This window comes from Balaenoptera acutorostrata, chromosome 19, assembly GCF_949987535.1.
Source record: "Balaenoptera acutorostrata chromosome 19, mBalAcu1.1, whole genome shotgun sequence".
NCBI classification, from domain to species: domain Eukaryota; kingdom Metazoa; phylum Chordata; class Mammalia; order Artiodactyla; family Balaenopteridae; genus Balaenoptera; species Balaenoptera acutorostrata.
Window position 1 is genome coordinate 20,401,139 of NC_080082.1, and position 21,996 is coordinate 20,423,134.

Consider the following 21,996-nt stretch of genomic DNA (forward strand, 5'->3'; position numbering starts at 1 on the left):
TTGGTCCCAGCCACCTGGAGCACTGGGTTGAGCAAGAACCTGAGGCCACATCTAGGCTCAGAGTGGGAAGAGTGCTGTGATGGGTTAGTGATGGCTGTCTTGGTGCAGCATAGGTTGTGCTGTGTATTTGCCATCACTCTGAAAGATGGCTTGCCTCAGGCCTGACCACCTGGACTTCTGTCTTGCTCCCAAGACTCAATCCTTACAGTTTTTTGGGTCACGTGGAGTGGATAATGACAATGGGCCACGTGCTCATCATATGTTACCTAATTCAGACTTCACAGCTACCATACAAGGTGAACATAAGCTTCCCCATTTTTGAGATTAGGGCCCTAGTGCTCACAGAGATCAGTTGACTTGCCCAAGGTCTTTAGAAGCAGTGAGGAGCAGAAATGGGTTCGGAAACCAGATCCGTTTGATTCCATAGCTAGAGCTGCTAACCAGCATTCTCTTCCACCTCTCGTGTCAATGCTTGCGTCCTGACTTTGTGCCCTGGACTTGAGTTCACGTCTTGGGCACCTGTCTGCCTCCTTCTGCCCTCACCAGCCACTTTGTCTTGACGTAGGGTACCGACTGCCTCCAAAGGGTGGTGTAGGTCAGTGGTCAGTGACACCTGGCAGACTGGGCTTCCCTCGGTGCCTGCACCTCCACCCCCTCCAAGCCAGTGCCGCCCAGGGGGGTTAGTCACACAGACCAGAACCACGGATGCTGAAATGTTCTTCTCCCTTCAGGAGTTGGTACATGACAGAGGCGTGGTCTGCCACAGTGGGGTCATCTGCATCCACTGCTGTCACCTGGATGACCGAGGTCCCTGTGGGGAGAGAATCCAGGGTTGCTGCTTTGTGATGGCCAGCCCCTCACCCCATTCCCAGATGAGGGCAGATGGGGCTCAGGCTGTTCCCTGAACCCCCCTCCCCCAGGTCCTGAGGGAGAAAAGGCTGCTTTGTTTTCTGAGGAGCCTGCCTGGGGGCAAAGTGCTGGCAGTGGTGGAGGCCCAGCTCCATCAAACATGAAGGGTAAAGAGAACAGGTGGTTTTCATTTATGGCGGAAATGAGGGAAGAGGTGAGTGGCTGAGGTCATGGGGAGAAACAGTAAGGGCTGCTGCTTCCTTCTGGAAGCATGAGAACAAGAGAATAGGAAGGGCCCCCAAAGGGCTGGGTTCACATCTCTTTCCCCTTGAACTCCAGGCTCCCCATACTTAACAGGAAGGTCTGGTCCTGAGTCCTGGTGAGAGAGCCTGGACTAAGGGGTGGGGAAGGGAGCCCTTTTCTGGCACCCCCTGGAGGCTGGGGGTAGAATTGAGGAAGGAATAGTCTCCTCTGGAGGCTTGGGGTCCAGGCTGCTGACACACCTTGGGACGAGGTGTGTCCCTGTCCCGCCCCCTTCCCACTCCTGCATGGACCCTAAAGGTGACTGCTTGTCTTGGTGGCAGAGTTGGCCTCCTTCATGTGCAAAGGCTATGCTCTTGGCATGCCAGCCCTAAGAGTCAGAGCAGTGGGTGGTGTGTTGGCTCCAAAGAGTAACAAGACGTGTGTGTGTGTGTGTGTGTGTGTGTGTGTGTGTGTGTGTGTGTGTGTGTGTGTGTGAGAGACGGTCAGGGCTCCGTCTGGGGCCAGGTCAGAGCTTAGTCTTTAGGGACCAGAGTTCGTTTCGAGTCATATAAAGTGGCAATGTGGGCATCCCCGTAGCTGCCCGGAACTCACTGAATCCTGCCCCAGGCAGTGAAGCTGCCGATGGGAGAGGTGCCTCCATGCCAGGGATGAGTGAGGGGGGAGGGAGACGGACAGACCGGGTACGTACCTATCCCTGACATCTCGGGCACGGAGGCATTGAACACCCGGTGCGTGAACACAGGCCAGTTGTCGTTGATATCGTGAACTTTGATGGTGAAGCTGGAAGGAGACTCCAGGTTCTTCTCAGTGTCCTTGTCTACCACGAGGGCGACGAGGTGGTACTCAGAGAGCTTCTCCCTGTCCAGCCTCTCAAAGGCGTACACGTCCCCTGTGCTCTCATCAACCTGGAAGACCTTGCCGGCAGACTCTCCTTTGAGCTGGTACTTGGTGTTCTTGCGGTTCACGCTTGATTTAATCTAAGAAAGGAGAGGCGCCGTGAACTGGAAATAGCAGTGGTGTCTGTGTGCGTGTGAGTGTGTGCCCATGTGAGTGTGCCAGGGCATGGCGTTATTAAAAAAATCAATTATATAAACTTACAATTAAATGAATCATATTAAAAACAAAGGTAACGTACTATAAATCTATTGCTTCCTAATACTGTAATTTTACTACATTTTACTATGTTCTCTTGAGTTTTTAAAAAATTTTTTTAATTTTTTACATCTTTATTGGAGTACAATTGCTTCACAGTGGTGTGTTACTTTCTGCTTTATAACAAAGTGAATCAGCTATACATATACATATATCCCCGTATCTCCTCCCTCTTGTGTCTCCCTCCCACCCTTCCTATCCCACCCCTGTTCTTGAGTTTTTATGTTGATCGTATTGAATGCTGGAAATATTGGATAATGCTGTGTTAATGCACATCTGTTCCCAACTCTGCCTTTGGTGGCATCAAGTTAGTAGCTTGCAACAGACATGGTGAAAGTATTTACACCAAGGAAATTGGCAAATGCTACAAACAGGATCTTTTCCCCTCAAAAGCCAGTTGTCAACTATTTATCAGCACATCACTGGTCTCAGTCATTTAGTTTTGGAATGGTACGTAAAATGTTCTCTTTTTGGAGATTTACAACATATAGTCCTGCAGAAAAGAACTCCACTGAGCTTTGTTTAACTCAGGATTTCCTATACTTGTTAGACCACTGAATCCTTTTTCTTTGTTACACATACTATTAGTGTCCTTAGGAATAAGACTTGGAAAATAATGTGTGTAAAGCAATTTGCACAGGCTCTCAATAAATGCTAGTTGTTATTCACACTAGATGCCTACATTAAAGGATATTAGAAGTTTAGAATTGCTGAACATTTCATTTATAGAATCTTAGGAACAGAGACTATTAGGAACATAAGCTAATCATATTTCGTACATGTCAAATGGTCCTCCCATAGGTGGTTAGGATGTTCAAAAAATAGAATTCAATTCAGTAAAAGTAAAAAATCAGATGCCTACAAGGTGCCAGCCTGGGAGCATAAAGATAGTCCAGACCCCATTCTTTCTCTCAGGGCCTGGTTCGAAGCAGCAGAGGCTGAGATTTTGAGGAAGGGCAGCATTTAAGGGTCAGTTGGAACAAGAGCCTTGAGTGAAGGTGTTGCATCAGAAAGGCTGGAGGAGAACCCGAGAGAGAGTGGGGTCTCAAGACAGAAGAGGGAGCATCAAGATGGGTGTGGTCAAATCCCACGAGGTCTGAAAAGCACCCCTAGGCTTAGCAGCGATGCAGTCATCGGAGCCCTTGGTGAGAGCAGCGTTAGGGGGTGGTGGATTGAGAAGTCGGATGACAGAGCTTTAGAGAGGAGTCTGGGAGGTGAAGAAGTGGGGACAGGGAGTGAGGCTCCTCCCCCTTGGTGGGCGGGGAGGGAGAGAGGCGGGGCTGTAGCTGGAGGCAGTGAAGAAGCATCCTGGAGCAGGGCTGCGGGTGTGCAGGGGCAGATGGTTCGTGGGGAGGTCCCGAAGCCCAGTGGCCGGGACGTACGATGGACAGATGGGCCAGACAGATGCTCCAGCTCTGGAACCTGTGACTTGGGCGGGAGGACAGTGGGGGTCAAGAAGGAGGGACAGTCTGGGGCCCTGTATGAGTTACTCAGGGTTAGGATAGGATGGTCATTCCAAACCTGGTTCTGGTGGGTGCATTAGGATCCATGTGGGCAGGGGTAGCAAGGGGGCGTGACTCAGCTTTGATCTGTTACTGGAATTCTGCCTGAGATTGCATTTGACTCACACCTAAACAGCTTTGATAAAAATTTCTCAGTATCATCAAATAAATAGTGTTAAAAAGACTTCATTTGGATATGAGTTTCTGTTTTCCTTCCCTCCAGCTTTTCTTTTTTTTTTTTTTTTTTTAAGGATTTTCTTATTTATTTATTTATTTATTTATTTATTTTTTTTGGCTGTGTTGGGTCTTCGGTTCGTGCGAGGGCTTTCTCCAGTTGCGGCAAGCGGGGGCCACTCTTCATCGCGGTGCGGGGACCGCTCCTCATCGCGGTGCGCGGGCCTTTCTCTATCGCGGCCCCTCCCGTCGCGGGGCACAGGCTCCAGACGCGCAGGCTCAGCAATTGTGGCTCACGGGCCCAGCTGCTCCGTGGCATGTGGGATCTTCCCAGACCAGGGCTCGAACCCGTGTCCCCTGCATTAGCAGGCAGATTCTCAACCACTGCGCCACCAGGGAAGCCCCAGCTTTTCTTAAATAGACTTTATATTTTAGAACAGTTCTAGATTTATAGAAAAATTGAGGTGATAGTACAGAGAGTTCCCGTATATCCTGTGCCCAATTTCCCTGTTATTAACATCTTACATTAGTATGGTACATTTGTTGTAATTAATGCACCAAAATTGATATATTATTATTAACTAAAGTTCATATTTTGTGCAGATTTCCTTAGTTTTTACCTAATGTCCTTTTTCTGTTTGAGGATCCCACCCAGGATACCACATTACATCTAGTTGTCATGTTTCTTTAAGTTCCTCTTGGCTGGGACAGTTTCTCAGACTCTCCATGGTTTGTTTTTTTTTTTAATTGAAATACAGTTTGTTTACAATGTTGTGTTAGTTTCAAGTATATAGCAAAGTGATTCAGTTATATATATATGTATATATATACAAATATACATATATATGTTCTTTTTCAGATTCTTTTCCATTGTAAATTATTACAAGATACTGAGTGTAGTTCTCTGTGATGTATGGTAGGTCCTTGTTGTTTACCTAGTTTATATATAGTAGTGTGTAGATGTTAATCCCGAACACCTAATTAATCCCACTCCCCTAATTAATCCCACTCCCCCCCAGTATCCTCTTCGGTAACCATAAGTTTGTTTTCTTTGTGAGACTCTGCTTGTTTTTGATGACCGTGAGAGTTTTGAGGAGTGCTGGTTGGGTGTTTTGTACGATGCCCCCTATTGGAATTTGTCTGATGTTTTCCTTACGATTAGACAGACTGAGGTTATAGGTTTGGGGGGGCCTCCCCTTTTTAAAATTATCCCTATATTTGGATATAATATCTTAATGCCAAAAGCTATGCTGACCCATGTTTGTGGATTCAGAAGGCCACTCAGCTCCCATTGTCCAGCAAACAGCTCTGTAAACAAAGGCTCCTGGCTCTGATCTTGGTAAACAGGGACTTCCTTCCCTCCGATGATGTCTTTGGAACCAGGAGGTGATCCTTGGAGCCCTGTCCTTGCCTCTCCCAGACATCGTTGCTTCTTCCCAGGGTGGGGATTGCACGGGACCCTCTGTCCCCACGCCAGGTGCCAAGTGCACACTGTTGGCAGGTGACAGCAGGCCTGACGCTGTTCCTGCTGCGCAGAGGACTTTCGGCGAGCCGTCCAAAGTCTGCCGTGTCCGGGCTGGGTGGCATGCCGGTGGCCCTGCTTGCTGCTGACTGTCCCTGACTCAGCCTGTGGATATTCCTGGGGGCAGCCATTCTCTTTGGAGGTTGATTCACGGCACACTCATCCCCTTGGGAAGGAGTAGATGGGCTGATGGCATTTTCCTCTAGGGCACAGTTCACATCGGTGTTGGGAGTCGGGAACCCTGCGCTTTCCTAGGGCTCTATCCTGGTTTCACTGTGTGACCCTGGGCAAGCGCCTTCCCCTCTGAGTGGCCAGACTGAAGGATCTGAATTTCCCAGCCATTCTTGGTGGCCAGAGGAAGCCTGGGTGCACTGAGCAGTGGAGAGGGCCGTGGGCAGGGCTGTGAGTGGAGATTCCCCAGCTGGCTCCACCGCCAGCTGCCATGGCATTTCTGGTGCTGAGGCCAGACTTGACCCTTCCCCGTCTAGGGGTCCTTTCTGGCCTGTTTCTTTATAACCATAGGGCTCCCCCATCTTCAGCATGTGTGGGGTTCTTTGTCTGATACATGCTGCCCTGCTAGACCAGGGTGGGCAAACTGTTTCTGTAAAGGGCCAGATAGTAAAAATTTTCGACTTTGTGGGTCATATGGTCTTTGGGACAATTACTCAAATCTGCCATTGTAGCATGAAAGCAACCACAACCATTTGTTAAGTGCACGGCGTGGCTCTGTTCCAATAAAATTTTATTTACAAAACCACATGGCGGGGCAGTTCTACCAGCCCCTATCTATGTATTTATTTATTTAATTGAAGTATAGTTGATTTACAGTATTGTGTTAGTTTCTTGTGTACAGCAAAGTGATATATGTGTGTGTGTGTGTGTATGTATGTATATATCTTTTCCATTATAGGTTATTACAACCTACGGAATATAGATCCCTGTGCTATGCAGTAGGTCCTTGTTGATTATCTGTTTTATATATAGTAGTATGTATATGTTAATCCCAAACTCCTAATTTATCCCTCCCCCGCTTTCCCCTTTGATAATCATAAGTTTTTTTCTATGTCTGTGAGTCTGTTTCTGTTTTGTAAATAAGTTCATTTGTATGTTTTTAGATTTGACATATAAGAGATATCATATGATATTTGTCTTTCTCTGTCTGACTTACTTCACTTAGTATGATAACCTCTGGGTCCATCCATGTTGCTCTAAATGGCAAGATTTCATTCTTTTTTATGGCTGAGTAATATTCCATTATTTATAGGTACCACACCTTCTTTATCCATTCATCTGTTGATGGACACTTAGGTTGCTTCCACGTCTTGGCTATTGTAAATAGTGCTGCTATGAACATTGGGGTGCATGTATCTTTTTTTTTTTTTTTTGCATGTATCTTTTTGAATTAGAATTTTCATATTTTCTGGATATATGCCCAGGAGTGGGATTGCTGGCTCATATTGTAACTCTATTTTTAGTTTTTTAAGGAACCTCCATACTGTTTTCCATAGTGGCTGCACAAATTTACATTCCCAGCAACAGTGTAGGAGGGTTCCCTTTTTTCCACTTCCTCTCCAGCATTTATTATTTGTAGACTTTTTGATGACAGCCATTCTGACTGCTGTGAGGTGACACCTCACTGTGGTTTTGGTTTGCATTTCTCTAATAATTAGCGATGTGGAACATCTTTTCATGTGCTTGTTGGCCATCTGTATGGCTTCTTTGGAGAAATGTCTATTTAGGTCTTCTGCCCATTTTTGATTGGGTTGTTTGTTTTTTTGATACTGAGCTGTATGAGCTGTTTATATATTTTGGAAATTAAGCCCTTGTCAGTCGCATCATTTGCAGATATTTTCTCCCAGTCTATAGGTTGTCTTTTTGTTTGGTTTATGGTTTCCTTTGCTGTGCAAAAGCTTATAAGTTTGATTAGGTCCCATTTGTTTAGTTTTGCTTTTATTTCTTTTGCCTTGGGAGACTGACCTAAGAAAACATTGCTGTGATTAATGTCAGAGAATGTTTTGCCTATGTTCCCTTCTAGGAGTTTTATGGTATCATGTCTTATATTTAAGTCTTTAAACCATTTTGAGTTTGTTTTTGTGTATGGTGTGAGGGAGTGTTCTAACTTCACTGATTTACATGTGGCCAGCCCCTGTTTTAGACCACAAGCTCCATGAGGGTGTGGACCATGTCTGTCTTTGCCCCCTGACCATGTCCCAGAGCCCAGCCTTGTGCTTGGGACCATTAATTCCTCTCACCGGTACCCTGATCTTTCTTTAGCTGACCCTGCTTAGCTTCCAAGAAACTGATGTGGTGAGATTTTAAAGCACTGGAAAGAAATTTTTCTCCCCACTGAAAACTCTTGAAATACCTAATCCATCTCCCTGTCGTTGCGTGTGAAATTCCACCACTAGAGCCATTCCTTTCAATTAGAGTGGATGGTTTTGACCTCAGCAACCTTTTGACACAGGAAGATAGTTCATTATTCACTCAGATTAGCTCCAAGCTCTAGGAAGGTGACTGAGGATGGACACATTTTTAATGGGATGAAATGAGGGTTTAGAGTCGTAGGCACCGCCCTGGAGGGCAGGCTTGGGTCAAGTGCCTTGTTATGGGTGTCCTAGAATCTGGAGCTCATAACTCCCTAGATGCTAGGACAAAACACCCTGAGAGACAGGGCTTTCTGAGGAGGTTCAAAGGCCTCGACTAGAGATGGCAAACTGTGGCCTGGATGATGAGCTTTGTCACCAGCACAATTTTGTAGAAGTCTGCTCAGGTCTTCCAGACCTCTCAGATGGGCAAAGTTAATGGCAGTCTTGGCTGGTCCTGCCCTGAGCCCCGAGCCCCCACACTAGACTGCCCTCCTTAGCTTGTGCACGGGGTGGCCCTTCTGCCAGTGATACTCACTCCATAGACCAAAGTCTGGGAGAAAGATGAACCATTGTGCTCACCATTACTTTCACCACCACCACCATCACCACCACCACCACCACCACCACCACCTCCACAATGATCATCATCATCACCCCACCACCACCACCACCACCTCCACGACCATCATCATCATCACCCCACCACCGCCTGCCCCTTCCCCACCACCACCACCACCTCCACAATCATCATCGTCACCCCACCACCGCCTACCCCTTCCCCATCACCACCACCACCTCCACAATCATCATCATCATCATCACCCCACCACCACCTGCCCCTTCCCCACCACCACCACCACCTCCACGACCATCATCATCGTCACCCCACCACCGCCTGCCCCTTCCCCACCACCACCTCCACAATCATCATCATCACCCCACCACCGCCTGCCCCTTCCCCATCACCACCACCACCTCCACAATCATCATCGTCACCCCACCACCGCCTGCCCCTTCCCCATCACCACCACCAACTCCACAATCATCATCGTCACCCCACCACCGCCTGCCCCTTCCCCATCACCACCACCACCTCCACAATCATCATCATCATCACCCCACCACCGCCTGCCCCTTCCCCACCACCACCTCCACAATCATCATCGTCACCCCACCACCACCTGCCCCTTCCCCACCACCACCATCTCCTCCACAATCATCATCGTCACCCCACCATCGCCTGCCCCTTCCCCATCACCACCACCACCTCCACAATCATCATCGTCACCCCACCACCACCTGCCCCTTCCCCATCACCACCACCACCGCTGTTACCACCACCACTTTCTCCTTGGTTATCACCATTGTCACCATCACCATCACATCTGCCACCTCCACCATCTCTCCCACTGTTACCATCGCCCTTGCAACGATCATCCCCATCCCTGCAACCACCACAGCACCTATCACTGTCCTTATCATCACCACCACCACGGCGCGCCTCTCCTGCTCTGGGGCCTGAGCCTTACCTTGCCCACATAGTGGGGCAGTGAGCCGTTTTTCTCTTCATCGATGTGCATCTGGTTCCAGATCCAGTCTCTCTTCTGGCGCCGGTGAATGGGCAGCGAGCTGGGGGTGTTGGGTCGGCCAGGGTTGATGGCTGCTGCAGCTGCTGCCAGCAGGCCCAGGCAGGTGCCCCCTGCAGCCAGCAGCACCACGAGCACCTGCATCTTCCTGGGAGGGACGGCTCTGAGGGACGAGGAGAGAGACCATCAGGGCATGTGGGGTGCGAGCATCTCCCAGGGAGCACTGAACTGTTTAACCCTTCATCCTCCACTCTCTGCTCAGACTAGCAGAACCACACCCTCTTCTGCCCCCATGGAGCTCCCAGTCTGGGAGGGGAAGCCAGACACAGAAACAGTTCCTACTTAAGGGTCACATGTACTAGTGGGCAAGCAAGCATGGGCGACAGGGGAGGCTAGAGGAGAGCTGTAGGGAAGGTTTCCTGGAGGAGAGGGCGATGCTGATGTGGATGGTAGCTCCCAAAGCCTTGTGCGGTGGACACCCAGCTTGGATTTTACAAACGGGGAAACTGAGGCACACAGAAGTTAAGTTCACGGTGGAGTGAATGGTGGGGCTGAGAATAAAGCCCAGGTGTCTGACCTCACCAGCTGACATTTATCAATAAGTGTCATCAATAAGTATAATAAGTACCAAAAAATAAATATCAATAACTATTGAATGCCTGACGCTCTTCCAAGCACTTTATATGTGTCATCGCACTTAATCCTCCCAGTAAGCCTCAAGGTGGGTATAATTGTAGCCCTCACTTTATAGATGAGCGGAGGAAGAGAGAGGGTTAGTAACGTTTCTGAGATCACCCAGACGGGAAGCCTCAGAGTCAAACTCAAACTAAGTCGGCCTGGCCCCATAGTTCATGCTTCTTCCTGCTGCCCTCTCTTGACCTAGCAGCTGCTGTGAGGTGGGATTTAAAGACTCCTCTGAACAAACATGCCCCCCGGCCAGTCCGAGAGCCCCTGTGGCAGTGTTGCTTTGATGTTGTCTTTAGAAGGCTCTTAAGAAACCCAAATGTCGTGACCTAGAGGGCCAGGCCCTCACCAGACGCAGAGCTCACAATTGGTGATTAGCTTAGGAGCTGTCACGAGAACAGGGGTGGGATGGGGTGATGGGTAGAGAGGCTGGGCTCGCAGGACCAGCTTCATAGTTTGTGGGGCCTAGTATAGAATGGACACATGGGGTCCTTTTCTCAAAAGTTACTAAGAATTTCAGGACAGAGACAGAAGAACATGAAACCCAGCATGGGGTCCTTTTAAGCACAAGACCCCGTGTGATTGTCCCCCATGAAGGCAGCCCTTGGGACATGGGATCAACCTGGATGGGGATCTGGGGTCACCCAGAGATCAGGGACCGGCTTCATCCTGAATTCCAGAAGGAAGAGGGTTTGTCTCACTGCCCCAGGGTGGGTAGAGGCTGTGACCTCGGCTGTCACTATGCCCTCTCAGCCCTTGACCCCATCAGTCTACCCTTGCTGGTCCCTGTGTCACTGACCTGTGGCTCCTGGGATGGTTCAGAGGAAGAAGGCTGGTGGGTGGGAGTGGGAATCAGAATCAGAGCTCCTGCCTGGAGAGAGACAAGGACCCACTGGGCGCTGGATGGGAGGCCACCTCTCTGGCTGTCCCCCACCCTGGCCGCAGGGAGAGGCTGGATTCTGCACAGCACAGGAGGTTTCTAAACTCTAGTAACATTTCCTCTGAGACACTGGCGCCAGGGTGTCCTCAATGAGGGCCGAGGGTGTGTGTGCAGACTGGCCTCTGGGTCTGCTGAGCTTAGCATCCAGCATCCCTGTGGACCCCTGCTGCTGGCCAGGCGGAAGTGGGCTCGCAGGGTTTGGGTGGGACAGAGCGTTCCAGCAGGGCCCGGAACGCAGGTGCCATGTGCCTGGGAAGGCTTCCGGTCCCAGTTCCCTCGGTCCTCAGTGAGGTGGTCAAACTGGAGGAGACCTGGTGCCCTTTGAGGTGGGCTGTGAAAAGGGCAGCTGCTCTGGGCAGGAGGAGGGCAGTGAACAAAGGCTCAGGGAGCTGAGAGTTCTGCCAGGAAGCTGGTCCTGACTCAGGGGAGGCGGCAGCTGTGACCCCTGGCCAGCCTCGCTGGGCTCAGGCCTGGTGGGTCATTTCCTTCTTTGCCTCAAAAGGAACTGCATGTCTTGTTCCCTTCTTCCTCCCTCAAGTGAGAAGTGACTCAAAAAATGAAAAAGTAAAACAAATAGAAGTGAAACTGAGAAATGGGGAGAGAGAAGTTCTCAGGGCTCTGGGCAGGACAAGATATGAGGCCGTGCCCTGAGCGGATGTGTATTGAGCATCTACTGTGTGCTAGGCTTTGGGATGCAGCAGTGAGCGGGACAGACAGGACCTGTCCTCGGGGAGTGCACGCTGTCGTGGGAACTCCAGGAAAATAAGTACATGAGGAAAAACATCAGCTGCTGAGCAGAGGCTCTCAGGGAATTACACTGGGGGACACAGCAGAGGGCGAGGGGGCAGCTGGCTGAGACTTCAAGGCAAGGGGAGGCCTTTCAGAGAGATGATACTCATGCCATCATCGGAGTGTCAGCCCTAGGAATGCCAGGGGAAGGGAGGGAATTCCAGGCAGAAGGATCAGCAAGTGCAAAGTCCCTGAGGTAGAAAAATGGTTCGTTTGTTTGAAGAACCAAAAGAAGGCCCTTGGGTCAGATGAACAATAGGGGCTCCAGAAGAGGTGACCAGGTCGGGGTGGTAGGCTGAATGATGGCCCCCCAAAGATGTCCACGTCTTCATCCCTGGAACCTGTGAATATTACCTTCCATGGCAAAGGACTTTTAGCAGATAGGATCAAGTTAAGGATCTTGAAATAGGGAGATTATCCTGGACTATGTGGATAGACCCAATACAATCACAGCGTCCTTAAAAGATGAAGGCAGGAGGGTCAGAATCAGGAAAAAAGGAGATGTGATGATGGAAACAGAGGTTGGAGTGCTGCGGGGCCCCAGGCCAAGGAATGGGGGCGGCCTCTGGAAGTCAAAAAAGGCAAGGAAATAGATTCTCCCCTAGAGGCTCCAGAAGGAAACAGTCCTGATTCTCGCTCACCGAAACCCATTTCGGACTTCAGACCTCCAGAACTATAATAAATACATAAATTTGTGTTGTTTCAAGTCAGCCACGTTTGGGGTGGTTTGTTACAGCAGTTGGAGGAAACTAATGCAGTTAGGTTGTACAGGGCAGCCTAGAGAGAGCTTTTTCCTAAGCACGAGGGAAAGTGATGTGATCTGATTTGAAGAGATCCCTGGCTGAGGTGAGGAGACGGGCTGGGAGAGGGGAGACCAGCAAGGGAGGTCACTGTCGTCCAGGCGAGAGTTGATGGTGGCCCAGACCAGGTGTAGAGGTGCGTGGCCATGGGATGTGTTTTGGAGGTGGAGTTAACAGGAGTTGCTGTGAATGGAATGTAGGGGGTGAGGGGTGGAGAGGAATCTAGGATGGCTCTCGAGTCTTTGGCCTGAGCAGTTGGCGGGGGCAGGGCTTTGCTGAGATTTGGAAGATGGGTAGTGGTACCAAAAGGTCTGTGTGGGCTGTGTCAGGTTGGAGTTGCTATGAAACATCTCTGTGGCCATGGCCAGCAGCTGCTGGAGACCTGGCCTGGAGTGCGGGAGAAGGTGGGGCTGGAGCAGCTTACAGACGGTCCCTTCACGTGGCTGGTGCTCAAACTGTGAGGCTGGAACATGAAGGAGGGCAGGTAGCGAGGGAAGAGAAGTGGCCCAGGACAGCCCCATAGGTCTTTCCTCTTTCTCTGTCTCATGAACTTGTCATCCAGGCTTGAGCCCAAACGTCCCCCTCTGGGGAGCCATCCCTGGTCCTCACCTTGCATCTCATGCATCCCTGGGCATCTTCCACTGCAGCACTGCCTGGGGCTGGTCCCAGGGTTGACACCCAGGTCCCATTGCTGGGCTCAAATCACAGCTTCCTTCCCTTCCCAGAGAACGGCTTTCTACCTGCCCTGTCTACATCTTCCCTTCTCCCCAAGGCCCAGCCACACGTGACACATGGCTCTCTCCTCTTTGGGTTCACACAGAGCAGGGTGACGGTTGTGATCGCAGGCTCTGTGGTTTAGAGAATGTCAGTTGTGCTGCTTTGCTGCTCTGTGACTGTGCACGAGACTCTTTACCTCTCTGAGCCTCAGTCTCATCATCTGTACAATGGGAACACTAGTGTCTACCTCTCAGGGTTGTTTTCAGGCCTGAATTAAAAAAAACATTTGTAACATGGCCAAAAAAGTAGCTAAGAATAAAACCAAGCGTGTATGAATCCTCGCCAACACTCTGTTTTGCTCTACTGAGTAGTTAGCTTACCATTCTTGTTCCTGAACGCCCAACCATTTGGTTGGGGGATTTGCAGGTCCCCACCCTGCTGAATCCACTCCCCCACCCCTCCCCTGACCTCTACTCTGTGTCAAGGGGACTGACCCTTGGCCTACAGACGCGAGGTTCTGGTGTTTGGCCAGTGGGGGCTCCAGCAGGCATCTGAGGATGGGAGGAGAAAAGTTGGGGTACTTCTTCCCTGCTGCTCTCTGCTCTGGTTCATTTTTCCTGCTGTGACTGTACCTCTCCATCCCGGTAGCTTCTACGGGTCCCATCCGTCCCTCACTGGGTTTGGGAAACACCCTTCCCTCCTCTTTGTCCCTTTGGTCCTGTGGTGGTCTTCTGCTGGTCTCTGCAGGACTCAACATCCCGTTTGTTCCCTTGACTGAGCTCACAGCTCTGTGAGTGTTTCCTTCATAAAGTCTCTTCTTTGGAACACCTCCTCAGTGGCACACTGAAACCTTATCTCACTTAAACCTTGCAAACTGCTAGGTAGTTGTCAGTAATCCCATTTTGCAGGTGAGGCTCAGAGAGGTGGAGTGAGCCCTCCTGGGTCACACAGCGGCGAGTGGTTGAGACAGGATTTGAACTTAGGCTGCCTTTCACCCTGAATAGTGCCTTTCCATCATGCCACTCTCTCTCTATTTCTGTGGTGACATTAACATGTAATAATAATAATAATGGTAGTAATAATAGTAATAATAAGCAGCTGTTCTCCATGTTTGGCTTTCATAGATGAAATCTCATTTAGTTTTCACAGTATCCTCAGGATGTAGGAATTATCATCCCCATTTCACAGAAGAAGAAACTGAGGCTCAGACACAAACACCTCGTAAGTGGTAGATCTGGAACACTCACCCAGATCTATCTTTCTCTAAATCCTGGGCTCCTTCTACACCCGATCTCAGAGGGTCCTGAGGGACTTTTCCATCTGAAAAGCCATGTTTATTTGTGTCTTTTGCCTTTTGTGTTAGAAATTTGTCCATGTAAATGGGGGCCGAGAGGAAGGGTTTTGTCGAAAAATCGTTCCTCCTCCTCCTGCTGTTGGAGAGGAAGTCAGCCGGTAGGATTTGCTGGACCCACAGCTGGAAACAGAATTTCCTTTGGCCACACCTCTGGAGGTGTGGTCAGAGCACAGCTGGGGTCAGGTTTATTTTAGCCCTTTACTTTCCTATAAGTAGGAGTCACTTCTCTTGGTTGCTCTCACCAAGTTTTTGGAGAGATCAGGTTGCTGCTGGGTGGGTTTGCGGTACCACAGATGTGTAGTGGGCCTGAGGATCTTGGAACTGATTTCTGTGCTCAGAAATGCCCAGCTGAGTAGCCCCGGGGCCTTGCCTGACAACAGATGTGGGGGAGAGGGGATTCGCTCGGCAGCTCAGATGTGCCTGCTGGGCACCCAGAGGCCAGGTGCTGGCCCGTGTCCCTGTTACCCAGGATCCGTGGCGATGCTCGGTCCCTGGAGCTGTGTTAGCGGCTTTTGGGGGCAGCTCCAAATGGACTGATGGACGAGGGTGGGCCCTCTGCGCCCTCGGTCAGTCTGGGAAGGTCCAAGGGGCCCAAAATGAGAGGACAGAGTGTGTGGCCCAGGCCCCTGGTAATGGGCATGGAGCCCAGGAGAAGGGGCAGAGGAACCTCGGAGCATCTGGGGAATGGCTGGGCTCAGTCATGCCCGGATCAGAGGGCAAGGCCTTGGAGAACTCCTGGGTTTGGGTCTGTGTCCACAGGGGGTGGGACCACTGAGCTCAGAACCTAGATGCCTGGGTTGGGCCTGAGGACTGAGGGGTGGCTCTGAAGGCTGAGCCAAGTTGGCGGGGGCTGGAGAGGTTATGTGCCTCTGCTCCTCTCCAGTTCCCTGTCTGGGTCTCAAGGGTGCAGTCCAGTGGTTGGGACTCCGCGCTTCCACTGCAGGAGGCGCCGGTTCAATCCCTGGTTAGGGGAACTAGGATCCCGCATGCTGCGCAGTGCAGCCAAAATAAACAAATAAATTTAAAAATTAGAGAAAAAAGGGGGGGGGTGTTGCTTGGTGAGCCTCGAAGAGGAGCCCCAGCCTGTGGAATGGTAACACCCACCAGGCCTGGTCACAGCTTCTGGCCTTTGCACTTTCCGTTCTCTCACCTCTGCCTGGACTTAGGTCACATGTCACCACTTCTCTGAAGCCCTCTCTAGAGCCTGGAGGTTATACAGTCATTCAACAAACATTTATCGAGCACCTACTATGTGCCAGGTACTGAACTACAAGTGGGGAGCCTACACAGGCTGCACCCTTGTGTAGAGACATTAACCACTTGATAAAAGCAGTTTCAAATTGTGGTGTTTTGATGGAGGCGTAGAGGAAGATGTGAGAGGGCAGAGAGGGGAGGGCCCTGATTCCTTGGAGGGTCTCAGCCCAGCAGTGAATCCTGCCTCTCTCTGATCTGCTGTGAGACAATCTGTTTCTCTTTGTGGCCCCCCTCTGTCACTGGCGTTTGGCCTCAAAGGGGATGTGAGGTCCGCTCAGCTCTGTGCTCTTTAAAAGAAGGAGCCAGGGGGACCCAGAGGGAGATGGAAGGGGGGCAGGTTGGGGCTTCTCCTTTTGTAGTTAAATGAACCCTGGGAAGCCTGGACCAGCTGGGAACTGCTCAGCGGGCAGCCTGGCAAACGCCCCTGGCCGGGATGGTTCTGCCCCGACCCTGTTCAAGCCTTAGGTTTCAGGGACTAAGTCTGGGCTTTGGGCGTTTATTGAGCAGACTGGAGGGCCCTTGGGGGTGGGGTAGAGGAAGACTCCAGGTCAGGGATACACACATGACATCCTCAGGCCACACGGACACACAAAACTGCTGCCTACACGAGCACACACCCCTGTCCCCCGAAGAGTCTCCTCTCTGCGGGGCTGGCCCCTCTCCCGCCCAGCACGCCCGCCAGCAGCTAGGACAAGACCTGGCAGCAGAGCCCAGCCCCAGGCAAAGCCGCGGAGGGTGGACTGCATGCTCAGTCCCAGCCCAGCCTCCTGCAGGCTCTGGGCTCCAGCCCAGAGGCCCTGGGTCAGGGATGAGGGGCCAGGAGGTGGGAGGAGAGGCCCAGAACCTGCAGGGGTAGGGGTGAGGGCGCTAGAGCCCCTGCCCCCTGTGTGGCCCTGGGCGGCTCTCCCACTGCCCTCCCACTCCACACCTCGAGCCTCAGTCTAGGGTAGAGGTTGGAGCCGGTGACCCCCAGCCTCGTTCAGGGATCGCCAGCCCTGGGAGGATGAAGGGTGAGTCCCCGGGAGCCTTGGGGCCGGGCAGCTATGAGCTGGCCCCTTGGGGCTTTATCCTGGTTTGGGCCTCAGTTCAGCCCCGTGACCTGCTCTTGCGGGTCCCAGACCCGATCCCCTCCCCTCGGGTTCTGCCAACAGCCTCCCTCCCTCGGCTCCCCTTAGAGCTGCCCACGCTGCTCCCCTGCTGACTGCTCCTCCCTGGCTCCCACGCCCTGCAGGATGAAGCCTAGCTCCTGAGCCAGCGTTCAAGGCCCAGCACGGAGTGTCCCTGCCCACCCCGCCGGCTCTCCTCTCCCTCACCTCCCTGCCCCACCCAGCCTCGAGGAGAACTGGACGTTTCTGGAATACACAGGCTGTTCCCTCTGCCCGAATGCCCTTCCTTGCTGTGGCCCCTGGGTGAATGCTCTGCTTCTCTTCAAGCCCCAGTCCGTACCCCCCACAAGGTCTTCTGATTGGCTCCTGCTCCAGCACAGCCTCTGCCTGCTGGCGCAGGTGTCTCTGACCAGGAATCCACTTCATCCCGGCATCCAGCGGCGTGAACTCAAGGCCCAGAGGACCTTGAGGTGTCAGTGTCCCTACTGCTGTCTGTCAGCCTGCCTCGGTCTCCAGCTCTAATCTTGCACTCCTTCCCTCCTTCCCTCCTTCCTCACAGGATTTAAAACAAATCTGCACAAATCTGCTGACAACATCTTGGGTGGTCAGAGCACATACAGTGGTTGATATAACTCAGAGAAGCTCCTCCTGTCACCAAATAGCATCTCTAATGGCCCACCACTTTGTCAGACACACCACCATTAGGATTTTGATCCTTTGAGGACGGTCAGATTATCCTTCTTATGGGTCCCTGATGAACATACACCCGTGTGCAGGGGGCTTCCGAAGGTCGGGCTGGCAAAACAGAGATCATGGGTTGCCATTCACATACTCATGGCAGACATCCCTAATCAATTACAGTGTTCATTCCCACTGAACTTGAACTCAGCCCCTGAATCCTCAATACAGTCTTTGAGCTAGATACAACCAATTCACCAGACCTAGTGTGCGATTCGAAACAAATTTGTCCTGGGGTCTCTGGGTCATTCCCTTATCTCCTAATGGGGCAGCTCAAAGCTTGAAGGAGAGAAAAACCACCCTTGGGAGAGCCTTTTCCAACCTCCTCTGGGCTTTCTGACTTTGCCTGGGGCTCTGAGGCAGTCATTGGCAGCAACAAGTCTCACACACTTGCCTGTTTGCTCATGAGCTGTGTGGCCTTAGACCCATTCCTTGCCCTCTCTGAGCTCTAGCTTCCTCCTCTCTAATGGAGGATTGAATGAGATCATGGGTACAAAGCCCAGCACGCAGTAGGTGCTTAGTAAATGTGTGGGTGTCTCAACCCTCACCTACCCACTCAGCCTGGCCTGGCAGCTGTGGGCTTGACTGGCCGACTCACACCTGACCTCATTTCCTGGTTCTGCCCTGGGCCCACCTCCTGCTCCTGTCTGTTCTTCTCTAGAAGGAAATCTCATTCACTGCCTTCCTGGCCCAGCCCCATGGGCCCTACTTCCCCCTCCTCCCAGTGTCTGCACCTGCCAGAATCTGATCATTAATGCTGTGGCAGACAATCTGGAGGTCCCTGAATGAGTTTAGAGACCATGTGGTCCATCCCTTGCCCTAGAGAAATTAGAAGACTGAAGCTCAGAGAGCAGACCCAAGACCTCCCAGCATCCTCTGGGGCTCCTGCTCCTCCAGGGAGTCTTCCGTGATTTCTCCACCCAACATCAGCTTGGATCTGGGTTGCGATGGGCTTGTCAGTATCTCTCCAGCCAGAAGCCAAGCTGCTGAGGGCAGCAGTTGTCTCCTAGAACATTCCTCCCCCAGGATCACTGGGCTCCTGGCTCATCCAGGTGCCTGCTTCTATGGCTTGAACTGTCAGGTTCAATCCTCCCCGGCTTCTCCCCTCTCCAGGCTTCCCTATGGAGTGTGACAGGGCAGTGGGGTCAGAAGGGGCTGGCCTCATTCATATCCTGCTTTCACCTCATAGTAACTGTGTGACCTTGGACTGGCTGCTCAGCTTCCCTCAGACTCTGTGGTCCTGTCTGTCAAATGGGAATTCTTTTAGTAGCTTCAAGGATGCCGAGGGGGGTGCAGAGAGGTGATGGAAGTAGTAAGGGATGGATCCCATGGGCAAGGGGCTCAAGATTTTTTCCCCTGAGCTAGTGGCCAGTGTGTCCACTGTGTATCCCCGAGGCAGCAGCAGAGCTGTGAGTCATCCAGCTATGGGAGAAAATAAGCATGGCCCCTCCAGCTTCCTGCCCCCATGTCCGGCCCTTGTTCAGCAGCACAATCGCTGCTCAGGTCTAGACTGCAGGGTGGGCAGCTTAACCCCTGCAAGGCCAGTGGGCCCCTCGCCTACCCCCTCACCACGGGAAGCCAGAATTAGCAGGGCTGCCTGGGGGCGCAGAAGCTCCTGGGCCCCTTGATCACCTGCTGCCCTCCAGGCTGGCGCCCACACATGGCTGGACTCAGGCCAGATGGGAGGGTCCCGCTGTTCCCCATCACCTGAAGATGAACCAAAATTCTCGGTCCTGGTACTTACTCATGGCCTTCAGCATCAGTGGCCCTCCTGCCTCTCCCTGCTCTGAAAACCTTCTGGCTGCACTGGCCTCTCCAGGTCCAACGAACTGCCCAGGCTCCCTGCCTCCCCTGGAATGCTCTTCGTCTCCTGTCAGGATCCTGTCTGCCCGCCACCCATGGCAGAAATGTCCATGGGGTGGGGGTGAGGAACGAGCATAGTGCTTGGCGCAGAGTAGCTGCCCAGAGTGCTCGCTGGAGGGTGAGCTGACGCATCTCTCACCCGCTGGGGACTGACCGACCTCAGGGGTCAAAACCTTTGTGACACTCAAGCCACGGTCAGCTCTGGGTGGCAGGTAAATTCAGCTGTGATTTCTTAAAGCTCCCCTCCTACGATCCGTTCCCGGTACCAAGTGTGTATATCGCTTCCTTTAATTGACTCATGAAAAGACCCTTTCTTCCAGTTTACAGATGAGGAGGCTGGCACATGAGAAGCTGCGTGGTTCTGGAAAGAGCCTGGGCTTTGGGGTACGAGTTCTTGCTCCAGATCTCAGTTGCCTCAACTGAGAAATGGAGAAAGGCTGTATCTAATTCATCGGCTTGCTGGTAACATAAAATAATGAGCTCCAGTGCTTCGGAGGCTTCTGTAGGCATTTTCTCCAGCTCTCATGATGAACTGCAAAAAGAATCGCCATCTCCATTGTTCAGACAAGCAAACTGAGTTTTGGAGACGCTGAGTAATTTTCCCAAAGTCATACGGGAAGCAAGTGGTAGAGCTGGGATTTGTATCCAGGACGGCTCTCACCCTAGACCGCCTGCTTCAAGTCTTTGGGGGGAACTTCTCTAAAATATGAGGGCTGCTGGGTCCCTTGGGCCCCAATCTACGGGTACCTCGGTTTTGGGGGAGAAAAACTACAGCTTCCGCAGCTCGTAACCGGCCCCTATGGTGTCTGGGGAAGGAGGGGAGGGGATTCCACAGGTAGGGCCTCAGGTGCCCAGAGTCAAGCCTCAGCTTGCCTGTACTGAAAATGGGGGCAGTGGCTGACAGGGAGGGGCGAGGCTCCAAGCTCCCCTTCCAGGGCTCCTCTCTCAATCCCAGCACAGAGCTTTCGAGGGGAGGGGATGATGTCATCCGTGGTAAATCGTCTCTGGTGGGGGAAGGGGCACCACTTGGGTGCCAGTCCTCTGCCCCTGGCATGCTGGGCGACTCAGGCGGAGTCCTACCCTCTGAGCATCTGAGCCCAGCACCCACGGAAGCCAGTGGGCCCTTGAGTCTGGGAGTCCACCTGTGGGAGAGCCGAGCTTACCCCTTCCCCGAGAACATCCCTCCGTGTCCACGACACCACCCCTGGGCACACCTTCCCAGCCCTGTTGTGAGCCAGGAGACCCAGTCTACCCCAAGGAGTGGTGCTTCCCTGGGAGCCAATGATGACCATTCTACATATGGGGAAGTCAAGGACCCTCACTCACCTTGCCTGTGGGCTGAGAGGTGTGTCCGTTCCGTCTGGCTGTCCGGCCGGGGCTGAGCGAGCCGTGGAACTGCAGAGCTCGGCCAACAGCCTCTGGAGGGGAGCCCCACCCGGCGGTGAGGGAGGCCTGGCCGCCGCCCCTTCAGGTTTTCCAGCTGGCCCTGGCCCATGTGCCCCCCCCCCCCCAAGGATGGTTTCCTGTTATTGTTCATTTGTGACGGCCGGGCTGGCTGCAGAGAGGCAGGCCCCGTGGTGGGCGGCCTCCTCGGCCCAGCTGGGCTGTCCCCATGGAGGCCTAGCCCTGGACTTGGCCGGGATGCTTAACTCGGGCCCCAACCCCAGGCCTCAGCTCTGGGTCTTTGAGCCCAACACCTGCCAAGGGGCTTCGTTCACCTTCCTCGTAACCCCGAGGGCAGGTGCCGTCACCCCCACTTTATAGCTCAGGACACTGAAACTCAGCAAGTTTAAGGTGCTTGTCTACTCAGCTGGGGCGTAGCACAGCCAGAAATCCAGCCTGGGTCACCACGCTGGGGGAAGGGCAGACTTTGCAGTGGCTGGGGAGGCCTCAGGGGCCTCTGCGGTGGGGTGGGTAGGAGATGGGAACAGGCCGCAGCTCCTGGGTCTGTGAACTGGATTGACTTCCGGTGGGCGTGGGCCTGGGTTCCAGCGGTAAGGTGCCAGCCTGGGTGTTGGGGGTTAGGGGGAGCGCCGTCTGGGTTTAGGAATATCAGGCGGAGTCAGGTGCCTGATGGGCCAGTCATGCACCTCCACCCCAGCCTCAGTTTCCTCTTCTGTAAAATGGGGATAATATAACCTCAGCCTCACATGGCTGTTGAGATAAACAGGAGTCCAAGAGGGGCGTGGAAGATGGGGAAGCTGAAGGCAGGACCAGGGACCGACCATAAGAACCAAGAAGCTGCGGGCAGAAGGCGCTCAGATTCTGTTCATCATGAGAGTTACAAGAGGAGGTTTTACAAACCGCAGATACCAGGGCCCCACCCCAGTCCAACT

At 52.5% G+C, this 21,996-nt stretch overlaps 1 protein-coding gene across 2 annotated transcripts in view; it reads right to left on the bottom strand.

The window, feature by feature from the left end:
* CDH5 (cadherin 5) overlaps nucleotides 1–21,083 on the bottom strand; it is a 36,565-nt gene extending 15,482 nt beyond the window's left edge. Inside the window, exons 1-4 of one of the 2 annotated variants that reach the window (XM_007198053.2) lie at nucleotides 20,987–21,083; nucleotides 9,359–9,578; nucleotides 1,802–2,090; nucleotides 695–811 (exon numbers count right to left, since the gene is read on the bottom strand). In XM_007198053.2, coding sequence (XP_007198115.2) covers nucleotides 695–811; nucleotides 1,802–2,090; nucleotides 9,359–9,559 — 607 coding nt within the window. In that variant the 5' untranslated portion in view covers nucleotides 9,560–9,578; nucleotides 20,987–21,083. Of the gene's footprint in view, nucleotides 1–694; nucleotides 812–1,801; nucleotides 2,091–9,358; nucleotides 9,579–10,898; nucleotides 11,010–20,986 lie in introns of those variants that run through there. The other variant, XM_007198054.3, reaches the window with a different exon arrangement.
* Nucleotides 21,084–21,996: the final 913 nt, after the last annotated feature.